The 12,702-nt window shown below is 35.3% G+C and overlaps 1 protein-coding gene across 28 annotated transcripts in view; it reads right to left on the reverse strand.

Annotated features, from left to right (window-relative positions):
- The window catches only part of rimbp2b (RIMS binding protein 2b), a 268,387-nt gene extending 257,747 nt beyond the window's left edge, over positions 1–10,640 (reverse strand). For 25 of the 28 annotated variants that reach the window (XR_012384726.1, XR_012384727.1, XR_002459411.3 and 22 more), the window contains exon 1: positions 1,325–1,459. Coding sequence is in view for 22 of the 28 variants with exons in the window: in XM_009304219.5 (XP_009302494.1) it covers positions 1,325–1,327 (3 nt within the window). In the remaining 6 variants the exon portion in view is untranslated. Of the gene's footprint in view, positions 1–1,324; positions 1,460–10,386 lie in introns of those variants that run through there. The other 3 variants (XM_073911089.1, XM_073911104.1, XM_073911088.1) reach the window with 2 other exon arrangements.
- Between the last annotated feature and the right edge of the window lie 2,062 nt (positions 10,641–12,702).

The following is a 12,702-nucleotide window of genomic DNA, read 5'->3' on the forward strand; positions in this document are numbered from 1 at the left end:
TAATCTCGTCAACTTCAGACAGTAGCTGTATCCCTTCTAGCAACAACCAAGTTTCAGGTAAGAAAATAAACAATTTTGGTAACACTTTACAATAAGGTTCATTAGTTAATGCATTTACTAACATGAACTAATCATGAACAACACTTGTACAGCATTTATTAATCATAATTGAACATTTACTAATGCATTATTAACATCCAAGTCCATGCTTGTTAACATTAGTCAACGCACCATGAGTTAACAAATAATGAACTACTGTATTTTCATTAACTAACGTAAACTAACATAAACAAATACAGTAGTAGATGCATTGTTCATTGTTTGTTCATGATAGTAAATGCATTAATTAACATTAACTAATGAACCTTATTGTAAAGTGTGACCACAATTTTTATGTAAGAATGAAAAAAGACTCAATACCGACACCTAGTGACGTGAATGCATGAATATTTTCATTACCCATCAGTTTGCTATTCTTTTTTTGTTTATGAAATGAAAAGAGACTGAAGAGATCTATAAAAATTATTTCAAGTCTATGCTAATCTTTATTTAAAGGATTAATTAATTAATTATTTTTAAAGAATTTAAAATTTGCAGTTTTTGTTAAATTAATACCATTATTAACTTTTTATCAAAATATCCCCAAAAGGAGGACTGTTTTCAACAATAATAAACAGAATATGAAATGAGCATCAAATCAGAGTACTAGAATGATCATGTGACACTGAAGGCTGGAGTAATGACTACTGAAAATTAAGCTTAGAACAATACGTTGACTGTTTTTATCAAATACAAGCAGCATATAATGAAAATAAAATTGTACCAACCCCAGATATTTGAACAACAGTGCAGATATAAACATATTTAATCTAAATTGAAACACACCGCAAAAAAAGCCATCATAAAATTTCTCCAACCACACAATACCTGCACAAACACACACACACACACACACACACACACACACACACACACACACACACACACATTACCAAAATTTTTACATCATACATACAAATCGCCCCCAGACATCTGACGTCACACATAGACCCCTGACATACACACACACATACACACACACACATACAGCCAAATCACACAAAAAACATGAAAACATCCCCAGCATGCACAACAAAAATCTCAATCCACAAATTCCACATCCAGTATCTCATAATTATAAATCCAATAATCCCCAATCTAAGCAAGCACAATAAACGCAAGCATGCTATCCGAAGACACACTCAAAAAGACTTAGTGTACGCCAGAAACCAATCCACCGTAATCTACAAATCAACCAGGTCTTCATCCACACATGAGTACATACCATGGCCCATAATCTATGAATAATCTACACATTGGCAGCCCTGCTCTCTGTGCTCCATGTCCCGCTCTTAAGCGTGTTTACCCACAATACTCTAGTCATCCTCCGCTGTGGCTGACAGTGATGTCAGAGAGCCACAGGCCGCGTGGGATTATTAATATCTGTACTTCACTGGGGTTACATAAGAACTGGCGCTGGATTATACGGTTACTGTACAGAAAACGGCTTGAGGAGGAACAGGAGAAGAGAGAGAAGCCCTATGAGCATAATCTGCTCTGATAGCGCTGCATCTTAAATTAGTGGGACTAAATGATAATGGTGAAAAGCAAGCGGCTGAACAGATGTGCGGTGTAGTACTGCTGAGAGGCCACATGGGTCGCCTGCACAGGGCAAAGGCTGTGAAAAGAGCCACTCGACAGCAGTGCCCTGAAACTGAGGATGCAGAGCCACAATAGGAGGCTACAGAAAAACTGCTGCAGCTTTACACCATGGGTCAGGCCGACAAAATGTTGAGAGTACTAGCTCAGCGGGCACCTTGACATTAAAATACATGTCAAAAATGCAAAACGATTTCAAGCCAAAATCTTGACGCCCTTTTTACACCCAAAAATTGATGCCCTTTTGACCACCAAAAAGTATTATAATATAAGAATTATTCATAGGAGAGCTTCAATTCCAAAATGTGAAGAGCTCTAGCTCAGTGACCTCAAAAATTACATCAACTTGACATTAAGAATGTCATCAAAATACATGTCAAAAATGCTAATCGATTTTATGTCAAAATCTTGATGACCTTTTGACCACCAAAATACGGATGCAAAAAGTATTATAATACAAGAAAAGTTGTATTCTTCGGAAGGCTTCAATTCCAAAATGTGTACTAGCTCAGGCACCTTGATCTAAAAATGATGCAAAATTGACATCAAGCACTGACAAACATTTATATACATCAAAGATGTCAATCAATTTGAGTTCAAAATCTTGACGTCCTTGTGACATCCACACATTGATGCCCGTTTGACCAACAAATAAGGAGAGAAAATGTATTAAAATATAAGACTATTTTCTTTATCTGTAAGCTTCAATTTCAAAATGTGAAGAGTACTAGCTCAGATGGGCACCTTGATGTCAAAAACAAAGATAAATTGACAACAAATATTGACATTAAAATTTATTCATTTTCTTTTCGGCTTAGTCTCTTTATTAATCCGGAGCTGCCACAGCGGAATGAACCGCCATCTTATCCAGCATATACAGTATGGAAGTGGATGCCCTTCCAGCTGCAATCCATCTCTGGGAAACATCCATACACACTCATTTACACTACGGACAATTTAGCCTACCAAATTTACCTACGGCGCATGTCTTTGGACTGTGGGGGAAACCAGAGCACCCGGAGGAAACCCACACGAACATGGGAAGAACATGCAAACTCCACACAGAAACGCCAACTGACCCAGCCAAGGCTCGAACCAGCGACTTTCTTGCTGTGAAGTGACAGCGAAACCTACAGCGCCACAGCGTCACCTGACATTAATAAACACGTCAAAAATACAAATCAATTTAATGTCTAAATCTTGACTGCTTTTTGACATCCACATATTGATGCCCACTTGGAGCCTGCAAAATAAGGACACAAAAAGTAATATAATACAAAAAATAAGTTTTATTTATCTGAAAGCTTCTATTCCAAAATGTGGACAGTACTTCCTCAACAACCTTATTGTCTAAAACAATGTTAAACTGACATCAAGCACTGACGTTAAAATACACATCAAAAATGCTAATCGATTCTTAACGTAAAAATCATGAAGTCCTTTTGACATCCACACACTGATGCCCTTTCAAGCATCAAATAAGGACAAAAAATATTATAAGAAACAATTCTCTTTATCAGAAAGCTTCAATTGCAAAACGTGAAGTGTATTAGCTCAGTGACCTTAATGTCAAAAACAACCTTAAACCGAAATCAAGCATTGATTTCAAAATACACTTCAAACATAAAAAAATCGATTTGACGTAAAATCTTTACCTTTTATTGACCTCCACAAATTGATGCCCTTTTAACCACCAAAATACGGACACAAAGGTATTATAATATAAAAAAAAAATTTTCATTTGAAAACTTAAATTACAAAATGTGGAGAGCACTAGCTCAGACAGGAACCTTGATGTCAAAAACAACGTCAAATTGACATCAAGCATTGACGGTAAAATACACATCAAAAATGTCAAAACCTTGATGCCTTTTTGACATCCACACATTAATTTCCTTTTTGACAAACAAGATAAGAACACAAATTGTATTATAATATAAGAAAAGCTTTATACTTCTGAAAACTTGTTTTAAAATGTGGAGAGTACTAGCTCAGACAGACACCTTGATGTCAAAAACAACATCAAACTGACATTAAGCACTGAAGCAATATACAAAATCTTGATGCCTTTTTAATCACCAAAATACAGACGCAAAAAGTATTATAATATAACAAAAGATTTATTTATTGAAAAGCTTCAATTCCAAAATAACAAGTTCATTTACACTAGATTTTGTGTTCCTGCAATACAAGTAAACTTCCTTGATGTCAAAACAACATCGAATTGACATCAATGGGGTCAACAGATAGGTCCAAGTTTCAAGATTTTCGTCAGTGTAAGATGTTAATTTGATCTCGGTTTGTCATCAAGGTAGTTAATCAACTGACATCAAATTGCTTTACATTTTTGACTTGCTGTTTAATGTTTTGACATCAAGGTGCCTGTTGGGAGTGCTGCTTGATTATGTAAATAATTCAGTAATTCAGTAAAGTCAGTATTGTAATAACAATTATTTAAAATGATTATGAGTGGGTGATATGTGCAAAATAATTATGATTGACATATTTCATATTTAGTCATTGAAAGGAACAAAAAGTCCTCAAAATTATATTAAAAATAATTTTAAAACAATACAATAGAATACAAATATGCAAAGGAAACAAAGTAAACAATCTTATCTGTAAAAAATGAACATGAATTGTTTCTTGTTAATGCTACAAAAACACATTAATGTAATTAAAAAAATAATGATAAGCACAAATCGGATTTACTCTTGCATTATTTATATATTACATATAAACTTTTCCTGTTCATTTATGACATAAAAAAGAATAGTTTATCTTGATTATAAAAGTTATGACTAGGGCCGGACAGAAAGTACAGACATTTTTTGCTAATTATGTGAAAAAATTTGTAAAAAATAAAATCTGCTGATTTTTGCGGAACAATTTTAAAATGTATTGTATCTAAAAACTTAATATATGATCACAAGTAATCCTGACATCATTCCTGCACCACTCTGCAGAGTGAAAAACTGCCTGGTGAAAAACCATGAATAAACTCTACAAAAACTCTAATCCATTGCAAAATTGTTTCTACACTAAGATGACGTGTTTTTTTAGAAGTTTAAGAAAGAAATTATTGGCTGAACTGAAACAGAAATTGGTGGCACGGTGGCTCAGGGGTTAGCACTGTTGCCTCACAGAAAGAAGGTCGCTGGTTTCCGGCTGGGCAAGTTGGCATTTCTGTGTGGTGTTTACATGTTCTCCCCATGTTCACGTGGGTTTGCTCCGGTTTCCCTCACAGTCCAAAGACATGTAGTATAGGTGAACTGAAGAAACTGGGCGCACTCACACTATGCTATCCGAACTGTGCCCAGGCCAGTTTCCAGGATCGTATGAGAAGTGTGAGTGCGCTGAATCGGGCTCAAGCACGGTTCACTTGGCCGGCCCTGGCCCGGTTGGAAGAGGTGGGCCTGAGCGCGGTTCACTTGGGCTTTGGTGCGGTACGCTTGTGTGCGAGTGCAAAACGTGCCAAAGCCCAAACCTGAAAGCGAGATGTGACTTTTAAGGGACTGTTTCATATGGATTTATTAATCAATCTTACTGTTCAGTGAACGCAAACGGCCGTAGTTTATTAAAGACGCAGACACCTCACTGCACGACACCTTCAGCAGACTGCGCACCTTCAGCAGACCTCCTCATTCCTGTAGCACAAGGGCTTTATGACTGTTTATGAGCGTCAAAAGTGGCGGATCTGTTCTGCAAAATATTTGACTGCATGTCACTGCATATCAAATGACTGAAACGATAAAACTAAAGAAATCTCCACTGTGCTGTGCGAGAGCGCTCACTGAACAGCGCAGCATCGAGAACGTAAGCGTGCCCAGGCCCGATTGTAATGTGAGTGCGGGCCGTCGAGGGTGACGGGAGGGGGGACAAGCGTGCTTTGGCCCGGGTCGAGGCAACTGTACATTGTGTGAGTACAGCCTAAGTGTGTATGCATGTTTCCCAGTTTCTGGATTACGGCTGGAAGGGCATCTGCTGCATGAAACATATGCTGGAATAGTTGCCAGTTCATTCTGCTGTGACAACCTCTACAATAGAGACTAAGCTGAAGGGAATCGAATGAATGAAAGAATGAATGAAATGAAAACTTTCTGTTTTGCATTTGCAGCACACCTGACATGTCACGATTATTTTTTTAATGATATGACCATGCGTTTATTTATAGAAACTAACTACTTTTGGTCATGACACAACAGGCACTATAAGAAGCCTCATTGCATTGTACAGCTCAACAAGGTTCATCAGTTCTTCCAGAAATTCTTTATCCACATTTCCTTTAAAAAATTCTGTACTATGACTTCCCAGAAACATCTTCTGTGTGGCCGCTACCAAGAATAAGGGGCTTTCCTTGCCATTAAGGCTTAGACAACATGTCTATGTCTCCTTTGATTAAATATAATGGCTAGTGCGGTGGCTGCAACATGCATACAGCAAACCTGCAGCCATTACCATAATTCTTGGAATTACTTATCGTGAGAGGGAAAAAATGCTTTAGTCACATAACATCTGATAATTGAAACGTCTTTTTTGCAATTGGACCAGCCTATAATAGGAACCAGCCAACTGACAGAAGAATATACTGTAGAGAGTTTGTGAGTGTGTGTGAGTGTGTGTGTGTGTGTGTGTGTGTGTATCTTTTACAGTATTTCTTATGTAGTGGGACAAAATGTCCCCACAAGTACAGCAATAACAGTTCATTTAGATTTTTTGGGCGGGACTTTTTTGGTCCCAATGATGAAACCGGCTCATGAATCACAACTGATTCCTTGTTGTTGAAGGGGAGATAATATTTTATTATTTATTATTATTTATTATTTAATGTGCGTGTGTGATTAAAGGATTTACTGGAACTAAAGAGTTCTGCTATTCATTACTTAATGTTTGTGATTAAAACAGTTTTGAACTTAAAATGAAAATCTTCATCACTGACCTTCCCTTGTGTTGATACAAACCCATGACATTTTGTTCATCTGTGCAAGCAAATGAAGATTAGTTTAAAGAATTCTGAGAGATTTTGGTCTCTGTGTTGACAATCTATTCACCCAAAATGCTGTCGCTTTAACACTGGAACTACCAGAACTCTAATATCCATAGCGGGTCATTCTGATCGTTCATTTAAGGCTGTACCGAATTGAATTTTTTTTATATTTACATTCAAAGCTTCTTTTGAGATTTTAGAATTAAGCTTTGAATATCTGTCATATTTGATGAAGTAATTACTGTATTGCCTTTTTTTTTATTATACTGTAGTTTATAATTGTGTATAAAAGTTACTAGACTGCCCCTGAAGGTGCGCACCTCACTTTGTCCAGCAAGTGGGCGGGTAAGTTTTTTTTTTCACTGCAGCAAACATGTTCTTTGAAAAACATGTTTTAAGTAAAGTTAGGGTTTTGCTATCAGAAAGGTTTGTTTTTATTATCAGAAAGTTGCTACCCAACAGAGGTGCGCATATTCAAAGGCACAGAAAAAAGTAGCAGATGCTGAAATGCATGCAGTCAATTTTCTTATTATCTTTTAATGTAGAAATGCTCAGAAGCAAAGTCCCTTTAAGACAAGTCATTTCACTAGGCGGCTATCTTTGAAACGCCTTTCAGGCAATATGCTCGGGTATTCTGTCTGAATGGGGAAACATCAAATTCTCCAAAATTGCTTTCCAAGCTAACAATTGAAGTTCACATTAGGAATCGTTAATGAAATTTAACAACCACTGTCACTTTAGTTTCATTTCTAAACGTCCAAATCACGCAAAATCTGCAGAAACTCACAACTGGTCCAAGCCCCTCCCCCAGAACATTATCAGTCTATAGCGATCAATGATTGGCTCCTGTACTAGAAGGTGGGCTTTTTTCACCATATGGCGATCGACAATTGGCTACTGTTCTAGCAGGCGGGGCTTGATTCACCATATTGACAGTTACGCTTTTCCCTATTCAAAAAGATACAAGTGACATGTCTTGTGTATTCTGTAGTCTTTGTCAGAACTCAGACGCTGTACTGTTAATAAATAACAATGTTTTAATGGAATTTACACACATTTAGCAAATGTCATTTTTGTGGATTTAATTAAGGGTTTGTTAAGTTATTTTATTAAGTAATTAAATTACAACAATTAAATCAAAATGACCACCTCTGTTATTCTAGTGTTTAAACATCCATAAAGAAATCCAAAAATTAATCAATTAAGAGCTTTTTAGGATGAACAGGTTTACTTTTGGCGAACCCTGTTTACAAAACTCAGATTTGATCACTAGCATGCTTGCTTGATGTGTGAGAACTAATGAGGTCTTTGTTTTCATGCATCAAACATGTATGGTAACCTTCTGGTTATATTTGCTGACCAATGTTTATATGTACTATAAAAACCCAATTTAAATCTATTAATCATAGGTGATTATGTCTCCTCAAAATACTTGAATTAAACTTTATAATTTGCACAGATTTAAGTGTGGACATTGCTGAAAAAGTCTATAAAAGTATCTTATATTGTTCTGAAGACATACAAAAATCAACGGCCACTTTAAGATTTGCAGTTTTGATTTCCACACAAAAAGTTGTAAAAGCAGCCTCTGTGCTTCTCATCAACAATTTACAACAATCCAGTCAACATTTAGCCAGTCCATTTGCTTTAAAACTTTACAATTTACAAATTCAGACCTTTACATTTTTTTAAATCAGTGGGCATATTTCTATCAATTCTATTGAAGCCATTTACATCATAGAGTAACTCAAATTTACTTCACGCCTTCACAGTAAAACTTATATTATATAAATATGAGTATGATTTCAAAACAGCTATTAAAATGTCAGTATGTCGATGACCTTCATAAATATTTCTAATGTGCTGATCTACTTTAGAAACATTTATTATTATCAATTTTGATTAAAGCAGTTGAAGAAATTACTGCCAAAGATAATCATTACAAAATAATAGATAGTTAATGCCCTTTGTTTAAGCATTGATATAAACGAAATCGAGACTTTCATCAAAAATTGTTCATGGCTTTATGTTTAATTTTTTATATTTATGGACTTCCAGCTGCTCTTTTTTCTGTATGTTAATGCTATTTAACCGCGTTAGATAACATGAACAATGCAACTTGCTTAAAAAAAAGTGATTTTATCTTAGTTTATTTTACATTTACAAATAGAAAAATACTCAACATAAGTAACCTGACCAAACACAAATCAAAGACGTACAATAAAAATATAAATATAAAAAAATTAAAATACTCTAATATGTTTTCAGATATTTGAGAAACATGCTAAGTGAACATTCTTGTTTATGTGAAAAACAATGCTGAAGTCATATATTTTGCTTTGACGGGTTTTCCGTGCCAGAATTCTGCCTTTGTTTTGGTTCTTTTAACCCGCCCACTGCCAGTTTAGCAAATTATATTTCAGCAAACCGGGTTGCTTTGGTGGAAAACTGTATATTTGATTCATTCGGTCAGAAAGGCTCTCAAAGCATGCGTCCGTGACTGAAATGTGACCACCGGTGGACAGTAGCAGACTCCGAATTTAACGTAATACCTAGTTCAACCACTGGGTGTCAAACTTCCACACTGCACCTTTAATGCGTTAACTAATGTTTACTACTACTTTTATAAGTATTTTAATAAGTATTAAGTGTTACCTATTGTACTTTATCATCCTTTTGCAGTTTAATTGATAGATTAAAAATGTATTTACTCTCTGATCTAGGGCTGCAAAATATATCATTTTAGCATCAATATCGCAATGTGCGCATCCACAATAGTCACATCACAAGATATGCAATCATGAGTCTGAATTATAGTTGAACAGCAGCTACAGAATTGTATTCAATTACTGTATTTATACGTAATTTGTACAATTTATGCAACAAAAAGTTCTTAGTTAACATTTTTAGATATATAAAGACAGACAGATAGTTTTGTTTGTTTTGAGAAAAACTTAAAAGCACAGGTGTCAAACTCAGTTGCAAAAGGGCCTTACCCTAGTTCTAACCCTAATTAAACACACCTGATCAAACTAATTGAGTCCTTCAGGCTTGTTTGAAACCTACAGGTAAGTGTGTTGGAGCAGGGTTGGAACTAAACTGTACAGGGCTTCTGCCCTCCAGGAATTGAGTTTGACACCCCTGCTTAAAAGGAAAAGTTGAAAACAAAACAATATATTTACTTGATCTAAGAATTTTTAGATATTTAGATTAGAAACCAGACAAAAAAAGAAAGAAAAGCTTTTTTTGCATTGTGATTTATTATTATTTTTTCTTACTAAATACAATTGGACTCTATAGAACCATCAAATAGTGCTTCAGACTTTCTTGGAAAACGGTATCCCATATCACAATATTTATCGCAGAAAATTAAAATATCGCAATATCACATTTTTCCAATATCATCCTATGAACATCTACAGACAATAAAGCAATACACTTAGCATGTTTGTTATTATACCTGGTAAAGTAATCTTTTTTTCAGCTTAGGTCAATACCATTATAAAAGCTTCAAAATGAAGTTCATAGCGGCGAAGCCTGCATTGAAGTATTATTAAAGTCTGGCCTTTTTCTAAAAGAAAAACTAAACATTCCATATGGACTTAAAGCGAGCCTACATATCATGTTGACTCATGGATTCAGCTGAAAATCAAGTTCAAAACAAAAATGCTCATTCAGATCTACAGTATGCTCACACTCACGTTTTCTAGCCGTCCTTCGCTCTGGTTTCCAGTAAAGTCGCGGTTCAGCCAAACACTGACTCACACACAGAACGAGAGAAAAGCACTGACTGTTACAAACACTCACTGTCTCCCTGTTCAGCTTCATCCCTTTATTCACTCACCCTAACCAGGTCAGGTGAGATTTTCATTTATTTATTTCTCACTGACTCTCTCTCTCTCTCTCTCTCATGTGTGTGTGGATGCTCTCTTGCTGTCTATGAGGCAGGAACACTGAAGTTACATAATGACTATATTTCTGCATGCTCATAGCTCAATAGCAGATAGGAATAGGAGGACGTCCCAAAAGTGTCATGTCACGAGAGGCGTCCACGATATTCAGTGGATATATATCGATTTCATTAACAGTATCTAGAGCACACTGTCTAATGTGTGTGTGTGTGTGTGTGTGTGTTTGTATGTGTGTGTGTGTTTGAAAGAGATTTTCACAGCTGCTGTGTGTCCAGACTCCAGAGTAAAATCCCATGAGTGTCAGTGGACGCACCTGCTTTAGCTCTGTCACAAACTGAGGTTGTCAAGGAAACGATGTTATCATAAACACATGGTGGATTTTTGGCTTGCTGGATGTCCGTTCGCAAATAGATCATGTAGGTTGATACTTTAGTATCAATTCCTGAAATGGAAATTAGGAACATCTCACAAGTTTGCTTTGGAATATCACTAGTATATTACTATAATCAGGATTTGTACAGGTTCCATCAACTCAAATGTAAGACTTTTTAAGACCCTTTTAAGACCATCATGAATGAAACTTTAGACTTATACAGGGCTAAACACTAAAGCATTTTTGCAATAGCCCAGTTGGGCCAAAAGAATTGGACAGATCTTCTGCAGGTTTTACCAAGTTAATTTTTTAGACATTTTTAAGACCATTATGAATTTATTTTTTGGCTTTTACAGGGCTAATTGCAAAGGATTTTTGTAATATCCCAGTTAGAAAAGATTTTCACTTGTCAAATCAAAAATGTTTAAAATTGAAAACATTTAATAATACAATAATAATAGTTTTGTTTGAATATTTTTGTAATAATTTTCAAATACATCAATTCACAAACCCTATAACCCTTACCAAGAATCTACAATAATAATAATTTAATAATAATAAATCTAGGTCAGGTCAGTTTCCTCAGCAGTTTATAAACAGATAACCTTTAAGCAAATGTTATTGTAAAGGAAGTAATTAAATGCTATTTTTATATAAAAAGTTAAAAGTTTTATTGAGATATGGCTTGTCAGTGATTTTAAAGGTGTTAATGCCCAGGTTGGGTAGCTATACATGAACAAAGAAAAATTAAGACCTGTTAAAAAAATGATTGAAAACCTACAACACAACACTTGAGAAGATTTGAGACTTTTTAAGGTCTAAAATTTAGCTTTTGAGCAGCACGGTGGCGCAGCGGGTAGCACAATTGCCTGACAGCACGGAGGTCGCTGGTTCGAGCCCCAGCAGGGTCAGTTGGCATTTCTGTGTAGAGTTTGCATGTGTTCGTGTGGGTTTACTCCGAGTACTCCGGTTTCCCCCACAAGTCCAAAAACATGTGGTATAGGTGAATTGGGTAGGCTAAAAACATGTGCTGGATAAGTTGCCAGTTCATTCTGCTGTGGCGACCCCAGATTAATAAAGGGACAAAGCTGAAAGAAAATGAATGAAATTAGCTTTTGAGATTTAAGACTTTTAAAGACTTAAAAATAATTATGCGGACCCCGCGGTCACCCTGTAAAGACTTGTGGTAGTCTAGAATTGTAAAACAGACATATTATATGTTTTAGTATGTTTAGTAACATAGAATGTTTAGTGTTTTAGTGGTCTTTTTTATTGATGAGGGCTCAATAGGCCTAGTATAATAATAAAAACATAGCACACCGTTATGTACTCGTCCCAGGTAAAACATTTGACCAAAAACAAAAACAACTGTGACAGATATAAGTACAAGAAAACAAATAAAACTATAATAAACAAATAACGTTGCAGAATTTGTTTTTCTTGTTTGTTTGAAAATACTAATAATTTGTAAACATACTTTTAATTACAGTACATACATACTTTTTAATGTTCTTTGATGTTGTTTTAATATTGTCAAGTGTCATTTGGTAATGTGTAACTTTTCAAGTAACTAGCAAATAATTTTAGTTATTAGCGTGTATTTAGTAACTTTTTTGGTTAGATATGGGTTAAGCATCATTTATTGAATTACTTTTACTAATAAAAGTATATGGAGCACGAATAAAGACAAATTAGAATGTTACCTTTGTTTTGCATTCTAAGCTCATTTGAAG

Source organism: Danio rerio, chromosome 8 (assembly GCF_049306965.1).
Source record: "Danio rerio strain Tuebingen ecotype United States chromosome 8, GRCz12tu, whole genome shotgun sequence".
Lineage (NCBI taxonomy): Eukaryota > Metazoa > Chordata > Actinopteri > Cypriniformes > Danionidae > Danio > Danio rerio.